The 19392-nt window shown below is 44.9% G+C and overlaps 1 protein-coding gene across 5 annotated transcripts in view; it reads right to left on the reverse strand.

Moving 5' to 3' along the window:
- Positions 1–6216: 6216 nt before the first annotated feature.
- PDE1C (phosphodiesterase 1C) overlaps positions 6217–19392 on the reverse strand; it is a 272866-nt gene continuing 259690 nt past the window's right edge. For 2 of the 5 annotated variants that reach the window (XR_013978373.1, XR_013978374.1), the window contains exons 16-18: positions 15272–15334; positions 13245–13355; positions 11048–11613 (exon numbers count right to left, since the gene is read on the reverse strand). Coding sequence is in view for 1 of the 5 variants with exons in the window: in XM_080975857.1 (XP_080831983.1) it covers positions 8240–8412; positions 15272–15334 (236 nt within the window). In the remaining 4 variants the exon portion in view is untranslated. Of the gene's footprint in view, positions 8413–11039; positions 11614–13244; positions 13356–15271; positions 15335–19392 lie in introns of those variants that run through there. The other 3 variants (XR_013978371.1, XR_013978372.1, XM_080975857.1) reach the window with 3 other exon arrangements.

Below are 19392 nucleotides of genomic sequence, written 5' to 3' on the forward strand. Positions count from 1 at the left end.
CCCCACCCATCTGGCTGGGCTTCCCCAGCCACTCTGGGCAGCTTCCAACAAGACATTAAAATACAGTAATCCATCAAACATTAAAAGCTTCCCTAAACAGGACTGCCTTCAGATGTCTTCTAAAAGTCTGGTAGTTGTTTTTCTCTTTGACATCTGGTGGGAGGACGTTCCACAGGGCGGGTGCCACTACCGAGAAGGCCCTTTGCCTGGTTCCCTGTAACTTGGCTTCTCGCAGCGAGGGAACCACCAGAAGGCCCTTGGTGCTGGACCTCAGCGTCCGGGCAGAATGATGGGGGTGGAGATGCTCCTTCAGGTATACTGGACCAAGGTCGTTTAGGGCTTTAAAGGTTAGCACCAACACTTTGAATTGTGCTCGGAAACATACTGGGAGCCAGTGTAGGTCTTTCTAGACTGGTGTTATGTAGTCTTGGCAGCTGCTCCCAGTCACCAGTCTAGCTGCCGCATTCTGGATTAGTTGTAGTTTCCGGGTCACCTTCAAAGGTAGCCCCACATAGAGCGCATTGCAGTAGTCCAAGCAAAAGATAACTAGAGCATGCACCACTCTGGCGAGACAGTCTGCGGGCAGGTAGGGTCTCAGCCTGCGTGCCAGATGGAGCTGATAAACAGCTGCCCTGGACACAGAATTGACCTGTGCCTCCATGGACAGCTGTGAGTCCAAAATGACTCCCAGGCTGCGCACCTGGTCCTTCAGGGGCACAGTTACCCCATTCAGGACCAGGGAGTCCTCCACACCCGCCCGTCTCCTGTCCCCCCAAAACAGCACTTCTGTCTTGTCATGATTCAACCTCAATCTGTTAGCCACCATCCATCCTACAACCACCTCATCTACTACTTATCTTCCAGACATTAGTTCAACACCACCTGCTATTCATCCTTTTTGCCTGGAGCACCAGCCCCTCCTTCCATCATGAGATCATTCATCCCAAGTTGCCCTTTGTCTTCATTCACAGATGTTTGACAATATTCTGTTGCAACCATCTGCCAACGAAGGGAAACCAATGCTTTGGGTTGGGTAAGATCACAGTGCACCTGTCAAGTTTACATTTCTGGCAGGTAAAATTTGCAAGTTTGGCCACTACTTCTGAATGCTTGAATCCTGCCATATTTCAGACAAATAAGTTCAGGGTTTGTGTGCCAGGAACATCCAATTTGGAGCAGTTTATGAAGTTTCCGCTGCCCTGTTGACTGTTGCTGTTGTTTTAACTATGTTTTTGAGTCAAACTCACAGGATGACCTTTGCTAAGACTCCTGCAAAATTTTACCTAGGTTCAGGAGTTATCCATCAAAAACCTTATTTTAGTTTCCATTTCACAATTGTTATTATCTCTCAAAGGCCCCCCGAAGATACTTTGCTTAGGGTTGCCATGTGTTCGGGATTCCAAGGGTGAAATCACCATGGGGGCGGGCTTAAAAACCGCCAAAATGCCCGGGATTTTGCAAACAGAACCGGAGAGAGAGAGAGAGAGAGAGAGAGAGAGGGAGGAGCCAGCAGGCTGCGTGCGAGGATCACTCTTGTTCCTTTTCCTATCTCTATGGTGCATGCTGGAATGGGGCTCATCACTGAATGGGGCAGATCAGCTGATGACTGGCTCTCATGTCAGGGAAAGTCCTTGTTTCAATTCATTACATTGCATGATTTTAAAGGAGAGGAAAGGCAGGATGTCTCCTTGGAGACTTGCATTTGGGGCAGGAAAAGATTCTGCAGCTGTCTGGGGGGCAGCACTTCAAGGTGGATTGGAAAAGTGGGGGGAAATCCTTCCCCCACCTGTTTAGAACAAGTCTCTCTCTCTATTTTTCTTTCTCTTTCTCCCTTCCCCTCTCCACTTTCTCCTCTTGAAGTTTTGCAAAGTCTGCGAGCTCTTAACCTTGCACTCCCCTTCCTCCTGTGCAAGAGGAAGCGGTTCCAGAATTAGTTGGGAATTATTATAGAATTAGGCCCAGGAGCCTCTGCCTCATTCGACTCTTTAAAGAAAGAAAGAAAATGACTAGGAATCACCTCTGATTCCTGATTCATTCTGGATCTGAATTGGTTGCAGGCAGTGCTGGACCAGCTGTTGCAGATCATCCTCTTTTGCAGATTTCGCCTAGGAATTGGGAGTTGACCCTGAGCAGGCAGTGCCCTTTATTTTAAGAAAAACCTGCAGATATTCAGCACGGAGTTGTTAGTAAGTGCCTCACTTTTAACATGGCGAGGGGGTTAGGAAGAGGCCAAGAGGACTGATTGTTGTGTTTGTTATCACTTAAACTTATCCCATTGACACAGCCCTTATATCTTTTGCGAGGAAGGCATCTCTCTGTATGACGCTAAGCTATTTAAAAACCGCTGTTATTGAGTGGGGAATCAAGTCCGCAGTTGTTCATGTTAATCCAAGTATTCTGGTTGTGCGATGCAGTTTGTTTATTATCTTCATTTGTGCAAGTGATTCGGTTACATTTTCCTCATTGTCAAATGCAGATATTATGTAGCCCTCTGAATTAGCATTTGATGAGAGCAATCCGTCTTTGCAACTCTGGATTAGAAAATGCAGTGCCATCTGTAAAGGAACTGTCTATGAGTGAAGCCTCTGTAGTTTGTGCATAGTACTAAATGCAATGAATACTGTTAAAGGGGTAGTGGAATGTGAATTATTTGGGTAGATGATTGTTTTAAACTTTGGTCTTCTTTTTGGATGATCAAAACCTGATTCTCTGCTTTTGAACATACTTTTTCAGCTTATGTTTAGTGATCCTTTCAAAATATTCACGTATTTTCAAGAATGGCTTGAATTGTCCAGTCTTTCAGGAATATTATGCAATGTGACAATTGCATTGACTCATATGGTTTTATTACTCGAAGTGTGGAAATAGCATGGCAATATCCTTCCTTATTCATCACATACAGAAGAACATTCTGACCACGGCAAAAACATTCACCTTGATGGTTTTCTCTCTGTGTGTCCTTTGGGCTTTGCAGACCAGCTCATTAGGAAACTGGGTTTTCTTTTTAAAATGGGAGGTGGGGTGGCAAATGTCCCAATTATTTTGTCCTAATCAAAAGTGTGAACTTTGAAACAAAAATCAAGCAGCGTTAATTTTAGTGCAGTCCCCTTTGTCCTCTTTTAGCTATGTACTTGCCATTATAAATTTATTAGTTCAAACTGATCATTGGAAGTTTCCAAGTTCATTTGCAATGCTGAAGGCTAGTAACATGATACTGGAATGAAATTAATGGCAACATTCTTTGAACCCTATAACGCTTTAACAGTATACAGCTTTATTTTGGTCATGTAGATTTCTAGAACTTTGGTTTATGAAGGTCTGTTACCAGTTGTACCATTTGCACCTCAGGTCTTCTGCTCTGAATAATTTGTTGTGTTTGTTTTTAAAGAGCTTCTAGCATCTGTCAATCAGCTTTTCTTCTCAGTGCAAGTAAAGCCAGGGCTCCCCCCCCCCCAGCTGGAACTCACCTGAACTCAGTTCTGGCCCCTATCAGGTGGGCACCATTGCCATTAAACGAGAACAAGGGAGGCATTTCTGGTGAGTTCCGGCACTTCTTTTTCTAGAAAAATAGCACTGAGTAAAGCCAACCTATTGATTCTTTCTCCCCTAGCAAAGGGTTTTCTAATCTCTTTGCTTATTTGGGCTTTTGTTCTTCAAGTTGGTGTCTTCAAGGAAAACACTGAAGACTGCTGGAAAAGAGATGTAGAGAATTTACGTGGGTCTGTGTTTGTATTACGCCTAGAATTCCAGTGTTTAGAATACTTAGAGATGCTTCAGAACAATTACTACTATTATAATAAATGTCTTGAAATTATAGAGTCACTCTTTATTGTTTCATGAACTCCAGTTAAAATGTAAAGATCTAGTGTATTTTTACCAGAATACCAAAGCAGCTGGTTAGGAAAATGATGCTACCATATTCTTTCAACTTCCCTCTGCTCTCCTATACAGTGATACCTTGGTTTACAACCACAATCCGTTCTGGAGGTCCGGTTGTAAACCAAAACAGGTTGTAACCCAAGGCGCGCTTTCGCCAATGGGGCCTCCAAAAGAAAATTGGTTGTAATTTTTTTTTAAAAAAAGTTGTAATCCAAAACAAGGGACACACACGTCAGGGTTTGACGTAGTTGTAATCCAAAATGGTTGTAATCCAAAACGGTTGCAAACCAAGAAGAAGAGTTTGGATTTGATATCCCGCTTTATCACTACCCGAAGGAGTCTCAAAGCGGCTAACATTCTCCTTTCCCTTCCTTCCCCACAACAAACACTCTGTGAGGTGAGTGGGGCTGAGAGACTTTAGAGAAGTGTGAGTAGCCCAAGGTCACCCAGCAGCTGCATGTGGAGGAGCGGGGAAGCGAACCCGGTTCACCAGATTATGAGTCCACCGCTCTCAACCACTGCACCACACTAGCTCTCCAACCAAGGTACCACTGTACTCATTTTCTGTAGGTGTCCTCAACACTCAATATTTTACAAAGCAAATGGCTCAGTTCAGACACCATCCCAAGCCATGGCTTGTGCTACCCATAGTCAGTGCATTTTTTTTTTTTGCTGGTACCCACCTGTATGTAGGGCTGTCACCTCTTCTTTTTCTCTCTGTATTGGCAACCATTTTGTGCTGGCGCTTTCTCAAGATATATATTCCTCCCCCCCCCCCCAAAAAAAGCAATGCCCATAGTCAGTAGTCCAAACCATAGTTTCAAACTTCCAAATGTACTCTTATGGTTTAGAGCTGCCTGCTTTCAGTTCCTATTTGGTAGGGCTTCAAATGTTTTATTCTGTCTCTGTGGTGCAGGCTCTTGAGTGGGGCAGCGATTTTGTGGATTGCCAGTGGTTTGTGAATTTAGGAGTTAGCAGAAAGTGTGGTTTGCAAACTAGCTTCTTTGCATGCAGAATGTGCCAGGTTGAATCAGCCTGGGAATATACTTGGTCTGAAATCCTGCCAGTCAGCTAGATGGCCCAATGCGCTGACTTAGCATGTGAAGGCTTCCTATGTTCCAAGCTTTGTTTTCCTGGTTTGGCAGTCCCACTGCAAAAGCACTTTTTGTAAATTGGTGTAAGGTCAGACATAACACCAAACCATGGTTTGTTGTTACATCTGAACGTAACCAATGACGGTAAAATCCTAAAGTGTCATGAATTAATGTAGATAAATTTGAAATTACAAATATCAAGACAAAAAAAGGGGGTTGCAAGAAACAAGGTTAGAAAAAAGCACCTCATAAGATGTGTTTGTTCAGGACAGCTATGTTTCCACCTGAATTTCAAGTTTTTGTTTTTTTTCTAATTCTCCATCCAATTCAGTCTGTGATGATATTTAACATTTTTGGGGGGAATTCAAAGTATTTTAAATATGTACTGTGTATTATTTCACTGCTATGTAGGTTGTGAGAAATCGTTCTAGAGCATATAACAGCTACTTGAGCAATAAAATAAAACAAAATTGTGCATTTTGCACCCTAAAGCTATCACCACAAGATGGGAGTGTTGTATCATGAAGAACAGCACTACTTGCAGGTTGCAACTGATTTGGGCTGCTTAAGATTAAATGATTGTCCCATTTTTCTACTACAAAACCACCGCTTTCCAAAGCCTAACTAAATACACCATCGTTTGGAAGAGTTGTGGAATTGAAATGTGATATCATCTAGATATGCAAACAGGAAAAGGGAAGCCTCCGCACAAACAAACTCACAAATAAACAAGGCTCATTTGGAAGAATAAAATATTGCATTTTATACAACCTTTTCTGCAGATAATCTAAGTGACACTTTACAAGCAATGTCAAAAATATTTTCTCCTTTTGTCATGAAATTCATAAGACATAAAATCACATTCTCTCCCCCTCCCCTTAATTTTACAAGGCTTTGTGTGCAAGGATATAGGCAACTCTCCTATTAAAGAAGAAAAAGAGTGGATTCGGCAAAGCATGATGCCTGGGGGGAAGGGGAACACAGTTCTGAGGTGCTACAAAGGATTGGGCTGGACAGTGACTTTAAGACATGGAGCCATTCCACTGAAAAGAATATCTTGCCCATTTGTAGGCCTAGAACGCACATGTTCTCAGGAGAAGTTTTCCTGACGATGTGGTTTTCCGTGACAGCTCCAGTTGACTTGCTGTCTTCCCATTTATTAAAATTCATTTGCTTAAAGAGAATGAGGAAGGCAGACAAACTGGCAGAAAAAACCCTGACTGGATAAGGATTTCCCCTTTTCTCTCCATCCCCTCGCCTGCCTCCTGAGCTCTGGCAAGGAGTTCATTTTACAGGTTTTTCTGAATCAGTCCTAGAAGCCTACACAGCTGGACCTGAGCTTCTGCCCAGACATGTAGCTGTTCCAGAGGTCCTAGACCTGGAAGGAGGAGCAGGGCCTGTTCAAGACATTTTGCTGCCTGAAGCCATGAAGTCTTCCCTTGGGGAAGGACGTTAGCTCACTGGTAGAGCTGCTGCTTTTGCATTCAGAAGGCCCCAGGCTCCAGAGGCAGAGCCAGGAGACACAAAGGATATGATCTTCATATTTATAGGATGCCAGGTTGCATTGCAGCCACTTGCAAGTCAGATATGTCTAGACACAGGGCCACACAGAGCTTTCTCCCTCTCCAGGCAAGTGAAAAAGACATTCCAGGCTGAGAAAAGCACTCGAGGACAAGTGAAGTTCTGATGCCTAGAGAGATTCTCAAGGGCCAGACAGACCTGGAGTGGATCCCACTCGGCCTAGAATCCTGCTCTAGGAAAACTGTACAGTCGTACCTTAGTTGACTAATGGAATCCATTCTGGGAGTCCGTTCGACTTCAGAAAATGATCAAAAACCAAAGCGCGGCTTCCGGTTGGCTGCAGGAAGCTCCTGCAGCCAATCAGAAGCCATGTTGAATGTTCGGGTTCCAAAGAACATTCGCAAACCGGAACACTCACTTCCGGGTTTGCGGAATTCAGGAGCCAAAACGTTGGAGTCGCAAGGCGTTCGTCAGCCAAGGTAAGACTCTAATAGAATTGTATAATCATAGAATTGCAGAGGTGGAAGGGACCAGGGGGCATCTAGTCCAACCCTTCAATGCAGGAAACTCAGCTAAGGCATCTACGACAGATGGCCATCTGCTTAAAAACTGCCAAGGAAGGAGAGTCCGCAGCCTCCCGAGGGGAGACCGTTATCATATATGAATGTCTTGCTTTTGGTCTGCCTGTTTATAAAACGATACTGCAACACAATCACCTCAGTTCTGGAAATAAAGCCTCGGTTGTTTCTAAATTGAAGGAGCAGATGAGAGGGGAGAAATAAAAATGAATTGAAATGGAGACCTATGCAAATGTGAACTCTCTCTTCTTTTTGTAGAAAGGTCCCATTAAGTACAATATCCAGGTGAAACTGGCCTAGAGACAGATTGGCTGCTGGATTTGTCTAAGCTTAGATTACTATCTGTTCCCTAATGTTCTGCGCTGGTGGCACCAGAAATATACATATATAGTGGACGCTCAGGTTGCGAACGTGATCCGTGCGGGAGGCACGTTCGCAACCTGCAGTGCTGCGTCTGCGCACATGTGGGTCACGATTTGGCGCTTCTGTGCATGCGCAAAGCACGATTTAGTGCTTCTGCGTATACGCGAGCGCCGAAACCCGGAAGTAACTCGTTCCGGTACTTCTGGGTTCGGCGCGGTGCGCAACCCGAAAACACACAACCTGAAGTGTCTGTAATCCGAGGTATGACTGTATGTGTGTGTATTGTGGCTGTTATGCTCCTTCTGGGATAGTTTTTCTCACCTGCGGCTCCCAGACCACATCCTGGGAAACAGCTAAACCAGGTGAGAGTAGCCCCTGCATGCAAAGACACATTGGGAAAAACCAAACAACCCACCCTCTGTAAAACTAGATTCAGGTCGCCTCTCTGAAAAGGTAATTGACTGCCAAAGTTGGCCATGCCAGTCACCTATCATGGGCTATGTGGGCAGATACAGTCCAGAAATAATAACTCAGTCAGGACCCAGTCCTGAATGCAGACGCAGGGATTTTGTGCACATGGATGAAGGGATTTGATGCTACTATATGCAGGGCATCCTGGTGAAACAGGATGAATTATGACTAGGAAATGCCTCCATTGCACATGTTACATTATATACATTTCCCCAATAATTTGTGCAGCTTTCAAAGTGCTTTTTGCTCTGGTTCCAAAATGTCCTCCATTAATAACTGGCTATCAGGTGGGGGGTAGGGCAGGGATACAGGGACGACGCTTTCCTTTCCCGTCTATTTCTTATTCCAGTGCTGTGAAATGTGCTGGATCTTCTTCATTCTGCCCCTCTGATCAAGCAGCTTGTACTTCACCAAGTAGTCCTCCGTTTTCTTGGGGAAAGGTGGGAAGGTGGTGCTTGTGGAGGCGTAACTGGCTTTCTTGAAATGATGGGTTGGAGGTTTGAGGGCTGGAGAGGAAGAAGATAAAAGCAGAAGCAAGTCAGACGAATCAATTGCTGGCACCTGCAGATTTCTCCCTCTATATCCCACAGCCACACAGTAATCCAAATATGTAAAAGGAAGAGCAATATTAACTTTGAAGAAAAAAAAACCCCACCTATGCATAAGTAATGGTGATCTGTCTGAAATTCCTTCAAATTTGATCACATTTAAAGCTGAATTCATCAAGCTTGCACAAAATGAGAACTCAGACATAGGACTTGGCTACATTAGTCAGATTATAACGTTATAAATTTGTTATAACAATGTGACACCAGATGGCACTGTAGAGCTGAAATCGAAAGCCAAAGATAATTTCCGTTTTATAACGGTTTTAATAGCATTTTTATAGCTGTGTAGATCCAGCCATAGTCTTCCTTTGCAATTCCCACTTACCTGACTTTTGCGATGCAGTTCTCCAGCCAACCAGTGTTTACAAAAATGCAAATATTAGGTAAAAGTGTGCCTAAAAATGAATATATTACTGAACACCAACATACAAAAATACATTATATGGGGAGAAATTGCTTGCAAAAATATGCTTATGAGGAGAAATCTGCACTGAAATGCTGAGGAATTTTCATGATGATTTTAAAAATAAATAAAAAATCCACAAATTGCTACAGAAATGCGGAGAACCAGATGTAAAATGGGAAAACTTGAGAAACTCAGAGAACCAAAATGGACCAATCCTTCCATCCCTAGTCACCTCACTTAGGCGAGGGGTGGATGACTTGTGGCTTTGCGACCACGTGTAGCCCTCAGCTTAATTTCATGTGGCGTCAGCCTCATTTCAAAAGCCACCTGCAAATGGCTTCTGGGAAGAATAATCTGTCCTTCCCTTGACATTTTGCTGAGCAGGGAGGAGGAGAGAGAGAAAGAGAGGGGAGAGAAAAGGGGCAGTCCCATCCACAACTGGCTCTTTCCCTAACTACCATGGGCTTTGGCCCTGCCCACTGCCAGTCTGTGGCTCAATATAAGCAAGCAATGAGAGTGAGACCTCCAATTTTGCTCAGCAAATATGAAATAAATGTTTGCAGCTGCTGATGTAAGACCAGGAATGGCTGAGCAGCTCAGACTTGGCTCTTTCTTGCTACTAAATGCAGGATCAATAAGGCTTGCACCACCCTTGTGCCACCTTGGAAACAACTCACTCAGAGGGCAACTTTCCTCTGGGAAAAGTTTCCAAAGTAGCAAGTGTAGTGAATCCGTGGATGGCCTAGATCCGAATTCCCATTTGCAAGTCACTTTGTCCGCGCACTTCAGCAAACTCACAAAGTTGTTGCAAGGACAAAATGGGATAATTCCACATAGGCTTTGGAGGAAGCATGGAATACAAATACCAGAGCAAAGTCCGATCTGATCCTGTCCTCACACCATGGCCAAGCCGCTGCCTCTTAGATGCCTGCAATTGGGTCGTGGAACCAACTAGCCTTCTGCCTACCTGCAAGTCCCAGAATGTTAGCCGTGCTAATGAACTTCAGTGGGTCTACTCTTGAGTAGAACTAATATTGCATAAAATCAGTTGTCAACTTATTTTATGAGGGAAGGGAGTTGCACCAGCCCCCATCCTGTTGATTTGGGTCATCCTTTTCTGCACGTTGAGTCACAATATGAGATGGTTATGGATTTGGCAATGTAAAAAACTGCTCACACAGATTCATCTATGCAGACATGCAGTAGTTCTGTCTATGCATGCAAAGATCTTGTCAGATAAGCAGTGCCAGATTTACGTATAAGCTAAACAAGCTATAGCTTCGGGCCCCACTCTCTTGGGGGCCCCAAAAAAATTTAAAGGGGAAAAAACCAGATGCACATTTCCAAAATATAAGATAAAAAAACAAATAAAATAAAGTCTACATACAGCAGCAGTGTTTTGTGTTGCGTAGGCTCCTATGATGTAAGTAATGGGCCCCGCCTGCTAGCCTGCTCCCTAAAATATCACTGGTTTGCTCATTTCTATATATAGGGTGCCTGCATTCTGCATGGATTATTTGCATGGCAACATGTGCAAATGGCTTTAGACACCTATTAGATCCATAAATTACCATATAGCATACAGTGGTACCTCAGGTTAAGTACTTAATTCGTTCTGGAGGTCCGTTCTTAACCTGACACTGTTCTTAACCTGAAGCACCACTTTAGCTAATGGGGCCTCCTGTTGCCGCTGTGCCGCCGGAGCCCGACTTCTGTTCTTATCCTGAAGCAAAGTTCTTAACCTGAAGCACTATTTCTGGGTTAGCAGAGTGTGTACCTGAAGTGTACGTAACCTGAAGCATATGTAACCTGAGGTACCACTGTATATTCAACACAAAAAACCAGCAACAATTTGTTGCTGACAAAGGACAGCTGGAAATATAAAGGGCCCCATTACCTTCAGTAGCTTAGGGCCTCATCAAGCCTGCAGATAAGTGGTGACAGTTGTTTGGAACCTGATAAGAGGGAAGAGTAAATCTCTTCGCCAGCTCCAGAACAGCCAGATACAGCACTGGTACTGGTTTTCTTACAAGGGTTTAAATGCACACAAATCACAGGTGCTGGGTCAGTTGCTGGTGTAATGCTTGTAGGGACCTGCTCAAGGGAGCAGTTGATGTTCAGAGTACAGATATGGCTGCTGGAGCCTTCTTGTGTTCCATATGCATCTAACCTCGGTTGGAGTGCACAACTGTATGGAAATATGCCGTCAAACCACCTTACAAACAGACCCCAATATTTAAGCGTGAAATGCAGAAATGAGGGAATGGGCGGCGTTACTAGCCATACAAATATGTATGGCTAGAGGGGGGGGGGGGAACCTTCATTTTTGCAAGTACATTATTGCCAAAACTTTTGTGGCAGAACTTTATTAAAGAAAGCAATACATTACAGCTCGATTGCTGCATAAGTCCCGTTCCAAATGTCTCTCTCTCTGTATATATATATATATATATATATATATATATATATATATAATTATTGAGGCAGATATAACAAGTTAGCGTTGTGAACAGAACTAATGTAGGCCTATTCCAGGGTTGTGTTGCGCAGGACATATTAAAATGATAAAAGTTTTTCTTTTAAGGAAGGAAGACAGTGACTTCCACCCCCAGGAAAGTCTGCTTTTTAAAATTGTTGCTTCTGGTTCCTTGAGGTGGGATGGTCATTGTTGCTGGTTTTCAAGTTCAGGCGATCTATGGAGGGAAATGCAAATTGTAATTGATGTGCCTAGAAATCATTGATGCTAATTCACCAAATAGTAACAAATATATTTTTGCTTAACTCATTTTTGAGGGGGGTTGGCTGCATATTATAAGACGTACCACTACACAAGTAACTGAAGGACAAAATGATAATACAGTGTTCACCTATTTCAAGGCCTTTTCAACAAGCGACCATCAACACTTCCATTGTGCCACGATTTCTAGGCGCAGGCCTGTGGTTTGTAGGCATAGGTCCAAGTAGTGTTTATGTTCTTGTCCCACCTCTTTTCCTGGGAAAATCCACTGTTTGCCACTGAATCAGAAAATCTGTGGATAACCCAACTGAGATTTGTTGTTCTGATTCAGCGGTAAACAGCAGGTTTTCCCAGGGAAAGCGGTGGGACAAATAAAAACAATCAGAAGTGTGGATGAGCCCTTTGCCTCAGGGAATTTAGAAATGGACAAGTACTCTTATCTTCGTGTCTCAAGTCAGAGGAGTAACGTTAAGTACTTACATAATGTTGAAAAAGTAGTTCCTGACAGAAATGGACAAGCTCATGTTGGATTAACTTGGAAACTACCTGAGGTCTTCCACACACAAAAAGCTCAGGTAATTTTTTGTGAGTTGATCTAAGAGCTTGGAAAAATGCCATCTTCATCCCATACAGGTTTTCCTTCAAACACCCTCCTCTCTTCCTTTACGTGCTATCAGCAGTAGTGGTGATGGGCAGTGAGGAAAGAGAGGTTTTTCCAATTTTCCTTCCTGCTTTCCTTCCCTCTTTCCCCGCTTCCCTCCTTCCTTCCTCTCCACTGTCTACATTGTGGGAGACCATGGGAGATGTATCTCTCCCACATAATGCTTCTCCTGTTCAGTCTAAAGGAGCAAAGCAGAGCTAAACACTCCTATCTACTACAGTGGACCCTCCGGATACGGACTTAATTCATTCCGGGGGTCTGTTCGCACCCCAAAAATTACGCAAATAGAGGCGCACTTCTGCACATGCACACGGCACAACAGAGCGCTTCTGGGCATGGTCAAGGTGCGCAGAGCGCTTCTGTGCATGCGCACACGACAAAACCCGGAAGTATACGCTTCTGGGTTTGCCGCAGCCATAACCCGAAGATTCCTTATCCAGAGGGATACGTAAGTAGAGGTACGACTGTATATATCCTTTTTCTGGTCTTTGAAGTAAAGGTACATATACACAGATCCTCTAACACTATCACCATGCTAGATAACGCTGCCGTGTAAAACCCACAGCCTCTTCCCCTGACCCCCACAGGTTCAGAATCAGACCCTGAAAGTCCTACAGGACAGCATCGGGACAGGCGCAACTTCAGGAACACAGGCACAATGGAAGCAGTGCGCTAGAGACTGTTATTCCCATCTCTACATTCCTGAACTAGTGGGATGGTTCAGCAAGTAAGTCCTACACTCAGCTTCGCTGGTGTTGCTATGGTAACGCAGCGCACCTGGCATCCTTATCTCAGAACATCTGGATGTGGGCTGCCTGTGCTGCTCAAGACACTGAGACCAAGCACAGTGCAGTTTAACCCATTGTTCTCGTTACGCCAACACCACCTACGTGAAATGTCGATTTCGTCACAATGTTCATACTAACCTGAACATTTGGGGAGAAGGGAAGTGCATGCTTTTCTTTAAAATTGCCTCCGAGCAATTGGGCTGGCATGTTGAGGAGGTAATGCTCTTTCCTGAAGAATCTCTTAGTTTTCTGAAAGGCAGAACACCATACTCAGAAGGACATCAACCCCAACAGAAATGCATGAAGGTGACACTAGGCTTACTGAAGCGGAAGATATCTGCCTCTAATTCTACAAGGTACACTAGGCAGTGCAGCTAGTGGGAGTCAGCGCTTGGGCAGAATACTTGTATACTATTGGACTGTACCTTTGTTTAAGAATTGCTTCAGGCAAATGGCATAACAACGGTCTTCACAAGGTACACCTTGGTGGTGTGCCAGAGGTTTCTTTTATTTTCAATCACTGTCCACATGCCTCTGATGATATTACAGTGTGTGATGATTCGCAGTGTCATAGGAAGAAATATCCAATACTCATTATGGCTTGCTTGCTGGATTCTCTGGAAGAAACATCTGCTGAGCTTTGTGTTACCTTACCAAACGTAACTGTTTGCCACCATGGTAATGATACAGAACTCAGCTGTGAAAAAGTTACGATGGTATCAGAGTATTTTTGCAGACCGGTGCAGATCTGTACTGAGCTTTTTAGTATAGTGGTACCTCGGGTTAAGAACTTAATTTGTTCTGGAGGTCCATTCTTAACCTGAAACTGTTCTTAACCTGAAGCACCACTTTAGCTAGTGGGGCCTCCCACTGCCGCCACGCCGCCGGAGCACGATTTCTGTTCTCATCCTGAAGCAAAGTTCTTAACCTGAGGCAGTGGCGTAGCGTGGGGGGTGCAGGGGGGGCCGGCCACACCGGGCGCAACATCTGGGGGTTAGGGGGCGCAAATCCACAGGTTAGGGGGCGCAAATTACTTGCCTTGCCCCGGGTGCTGACAACCCACACTACGCCACTGACCTGAGGTACTATTTCTGGGTTAGCGGAGTCTGTAACCTGAAGCGTCTGTAACCTGAGGTACCACTGTATAGCTGACTTGGATGCACCTGATTTTAGCGAAGATCAAAGAGCCAATGGAGACAAGTGTTTAGTTTGCTTGAACCTCCTTGAACCCTAATCCAACTTCTCCCTGGGATCTGTGTCCTCAAGGCTGCCACCACCTCCGTCATATTGGAAGGGAACCTTGGATTGGAATTGGGGTGAAGAGCATTCCAATGTCAGTCGTTTTCAGTTCTCCGGCAGGAGACACCTGAGCTCTGATCCAACTACAGTTAGATAAGGCAAAGAGTGCAGTCTTGTGGATACTTACCCAAGAGAAAGCCCTATCGGCCAAATGGAGGAGTGGCATCTGAGCAATGGGTGGGGCCTGGCATCGCAATGTGCTGGTGTTGCACTCATGAGCATCGCACCTCCTTCCCTAAGCCGGGCAGAAACTTTCCGGGCTTTGGGAAAGATGTGTCAGACCTCCTTCCCAATCCAGTGGACAGCTATTCTCTATTATGGTTGCCAAATGTCCCCTGCTCCTTAATTACCGTATGTCAGGCTGATGTAAAAAGGCACAGGAACGGGAAAGGTTTTTTTTTGGTTTTTTTTTAAAGGCAATGCTATTCAATTTTCATGACAAAAGCAGCAGAGAAGACAAAAAGGAGGAAGCAGAAGATGATCTAGCAACCAATGTTCCATGAGTATGGAATATATATGAGATCACCCATTTGCTACTCCCATGTGGTCCAGCACCATCCCCAGATACCATTGACTACAACCCCAGATCTGTTCACTTATCTTGTTCAGCACTATTGGCCAGAATTAATTACGGGGTTAAAATCTTAGGTTACAGGCTTATGACTCAACATAAAAGCAGATACACATGAAAAAAGCTGAATCATTTGACCTCTAATCCATAGCAGACATGGGAGAGATGTTCATGTTGGCCATTAATTGTGACATTGATGAGCGGGTATAAAAATAGATGGAGTCAGTTCTCACTGACAGAATACCGATCAGCTACGTCTGAGGTTGCATATCTGAGCACAGAGGGACTCACTAACCTGGCAGCGTGAGCCGATTTGAGGATTCTGGCAATGGTGCGGGTTTCAGAAGTTGTTTTGAACCTTGAAAAATAAAAAGAGGGTGAATTATAGTAGCATCTGCAAGTATATTCATGTGGTGAATTAGTAGATTGGTCCTAGCTCCTGCCCACCTAGCAATTCAAAAGCACGTCAAGTGCAAGTAGATAAATAGGTACCACTCTGGCGGGAAAGTAAATGGCACTTCCGTGCACTCTGGTTCGCCATAAGCGGCTTAGTCATGCTGGCCACATGACCCGGAAAAACTGTCTGCAGACAAACGCCGGCTGCCTATGCCTATAGAGCGAGATAAGCGCGCAACCCCAGAGTCGTCCACAACTGGACCCAACGGTCAGGGGTACCTTTACTATATTCCTATCTACTGTGGCAACAGTAGATAACTGGCTTGGATTTGGTGGAAATATGGGTGCATTGCTGCAGTTACAATGTTCCCAGTATTAGCCCTAACACCAAATCATGGGGTTTTGAGGAACCCTTTGCCCCTCCCATTCATCCTCAAACCACACCCTCCCTTCTTAGCCCTACCTCTTTAAACTAAAACAAATGTTGACCAATATGGCAACCGTGTATTGTAGAAGAAAAATACAAGCTTTAGTATTTCACTAGTTGCCTGTTTCCTTTTTTATTTTTGTCTGCAGCAAACTTAGAGGTTACTTAATCTGCTGCGCACTTACCTGGGGGTCAGTTTCACTGAAACCACTGGGGCTTAGTTCTGACTAGACATGCCTAGGCTTGCCTGCCACTGGGACACATTTCTGCATTTCAGGAGTTGCACACCCGTCCCACAAGGCTTCACCAAGGAACACATTGATTGTAACATAACCTGATAATGGGCAGCAGCGAGTTTCTGCTGCAATACAGTGGTACCTCGGGTTAAGTACTTAATTCGTTCTGGAGGTCCGTTCTTAACCTGAAACTGTTCTTAACCTGAAGCTCCACTTTAGCTAATGGGGCCTCCTGCTGCTGCTGTGCTGCCGGAGCACGATTTCTGTTCTCATCCTGAAGCAAAGTTCTTAACCTGAAGCACTATTTCTGGGTTAGCGGAGTCTGTAACCTGAAGCGTATGTAACCTGAAGCGTATGTAACCACTGAAGGTACCACTGTAGCTGTATTCCTCTGCATATTTATACTCAGACATAAGCACCACTGAAGTCTGTGGGACTTCCTCCCTGATCCTGGGAAGCGTGCGCAGGATTGCAGCCTTAACTGGTTAGTCTGAAATGCTGCTGGGCAGGACCATTAACATGGGAGCTATTTTATTTTCTCAGGTTTTAATCAACACGTTGTGGCTGGTTTTTTGGGCTGCTTTGGAACTGCTATTGTTACACTATGTATTCTCTGTTTTACTGGATTTGTATCTAGCCACTTTAAGTGTGGGGGGGGGGCGGGGGGGAGATGGGACCTAATACTCTTCTTGCCCTAGGGGTAAGTAGTATCACCCACTCCAGCTTGTTCACCTTTACACCTTATAAAAATGTGGAAAGACATTAAGGTGACTTGGCCACAAAGCTTAGTGGGTGGCCTTGGGCCAGTTGCTGTTTCTCTGGCTAACCTGCCTCAGTGTTAATAAATAATAATAATAATGAATTTTATTTATACCCTGCCCTCCCCAGCCAGAGCCGGGCTCAGGGTGGCTAACACCAGTAAAATTACAGTAAAAACATAATAGGGGGGAAAAACCAATTTAAAATACAGGTTAAAATGCAATTTAAAATGCAGCCTCATTTTAAAAGTAGCCCATAGATCAAAACCATAAGGGGAGGGAAACATGAGGGACAGACTGAGTCCAAACCAAAGGCCAGGCAGAACAGCTCTGTCTTGCAGGCCCTGCGGAAAGATGTCAAGTCTCGCAGGGCCCTAGTCTCTTGTGACAGAGCGTTCCACCAAGTCGGGGCCAGTACTGAAAAGGCCCTGGCCCTAGTTGAGACTGCTCTGGTTCGCCATAAGTTGTAGCCAGAGGCACCAGTTTCCAAGGAAAAAGGGGGGGGGGTGGCCCTGATGTCACGTGTGTGACATCAAGATATCAGGAGGAGTCAGGGGTGGAGCTAAATGCAGCAGTGGCGGGGCTTCAGTGGCTGGTGGCTCCTCCTCCTCCTGCTGCTGCCCGGGGGCTGCTTCCCCACTCCGTCCCCTCACCAGACAGCCACTGAAGCCGTGTCACACTCGTGTCGGCTCTGCGCTCAGCCGTGTCGGCTCTGCGCTCAGCCTACTCCACCCCCTTCGAACACTGGGAGGGGGCAGCCCTGTCCCCAAAATACGGGGAGGAGGGCTCTGCGCCTACAAGTGGGTGCCCCTGGTTGTAGCTAATATAAAGAGAGATGTGCAAGATGAAATATATAATGTAGCATTGCTTGCGCAGAGGGACATAAAAAATGCACACAGCCAGAAAAGCAAACTGTACTAAACTATTATTGCTCTAACTCAGTATAAGTTGCCTCAGTATAAGGCAACTTACAAGGCTCGGTTAATTTCATTGTACACAGGTTGTACATTGACAATAAATGTAGTATTATTATTATTATTATTATTATTATTCCAATGTTCCTGTCAGAGGCAGATTTAGGGGTGTATGGCAGATTTGCATGTAGCTGACGGGGCCATATAACTCTTCTGCTTGCTTCTAAAAATTCCTGCGCACACCCCTTTGCTACAGTGTTATGAAAGACCAGCCCCAAACTCCGATAAACAATTTTTTTAAAAAAGTAAAGAAGTCATTTTTTCTGAGAAGATTCAGGAGGGTTTTTTTCCTCAGAAAGAAAGAAGGCAGCATTGGAAAAATCCCCTCCAAATATTATCCACCAATTGTTATTTATTTTGTGTGTGGTCAGTATTTCCCCTCCGCAGTGCCTCCAAAAGTACACTTGGTCCAGGGTATTATGAAAAATCCAAAATGGCAGCCAATAATGGTTGCTACTGCGACCTTTAGTGGGGGTAGGAGAGTGGGGCTTAGGGGAAAAGAAAGAAGCCATGCTACAGTCATTGCTAATGCTCATGAGCCCCCTGCCCTGGAAGCTGATGTGGAATTGATCCTCCTGTAGAAATGAGGTAGAATCCAGCCCCCATTTCTTTGCCCACAAATAGGGTGGAGAATTTTGAGGAGCCTTTGAGGAGAGTATTATGGAAAGCAGAGTATTGCTAGCCATGGGAAGAAATGGCAAAATGGACTTCTTCCATGTGCCTCCAGGCCATAGCTGTCAACATACAGATTTGAAAATAAGGGACCAGCAGCCTTGAAAATAAGGGATCAGCAGCCAAAATAAGGGATTTTTCAAGGAGCACAGTAATGTTCAACTTCTGAGCCCCTCCAAGCCAAAGGCAGAAAGCCCAGCCAGCAGCCAAATGAAGCCTCAAGTTGTGGTTCCCACAGCGCAGCAACCCGGCAAAGGGGATGCAGCAAGGAAAACCACTGTCACCTCTCCGCTGGGAAGCGCTGAGCAAAGGTGAGTCCCCAGGCAACGCAGCCGATTTGGTCGGCACAAGGCATGCAAGCTCCACCCCCCCAGTCATTCTTAGACTCCTTATTGGGTGAGCAACGCAGCCAAGCAACACAGTTGGAGCCTCCCTCCTCCCTGGCCGGCAGGGAGGGAGGGAGAGGAGCTGATTCCTTTGAAACCCGGGAAATTTAAGGGACATCATCAATAAGGGACAGCAGCGGGACACGGCGCTGGGATAAGGGACTTTCCCACCAAATAAGGGACGGTTGACAGCTATGCTCCAGGCCTCTGATGTTGCTAGATGGTGTGGGAAGGAGCCCCACTGTAGTTGTCCCCACACTGCCAAAGGCAATGGCAGAAGGACCTTTAATTTCCTCCAGTTTCATGCAGCGAAAGAAGTGTGTTTTGCATCTGTGAACAGTTATAATGCCCCCCCAAAGACAGTAACGGTGATGAACACTCTCAGCCAGCTCCATTATTCCATTAGATAAGCTAACTCGCTTTTGCACAGAACAGGAATCCATACCAATTGGAGATCTCATTGCTTTTATTTGGTAATAAGGAGAACATACAGGAACTCATTTACAGAAAAAAAAACCTGAAATGCTGAAAAATTGTTTTATGCATTTAGAGACAACAAGCCTCTTC

Source organism: Podarcis pityusensis (assembly GCF_964106645.2).
Source record: "Podarcis pityusensis genome assembly, chromosome: 12".
NCBI lineage: Eukaryota > Metazoa > Chordata > Lepidosauria > Squamata > Lacertidae > Podarcis > Podarcis pityusensis.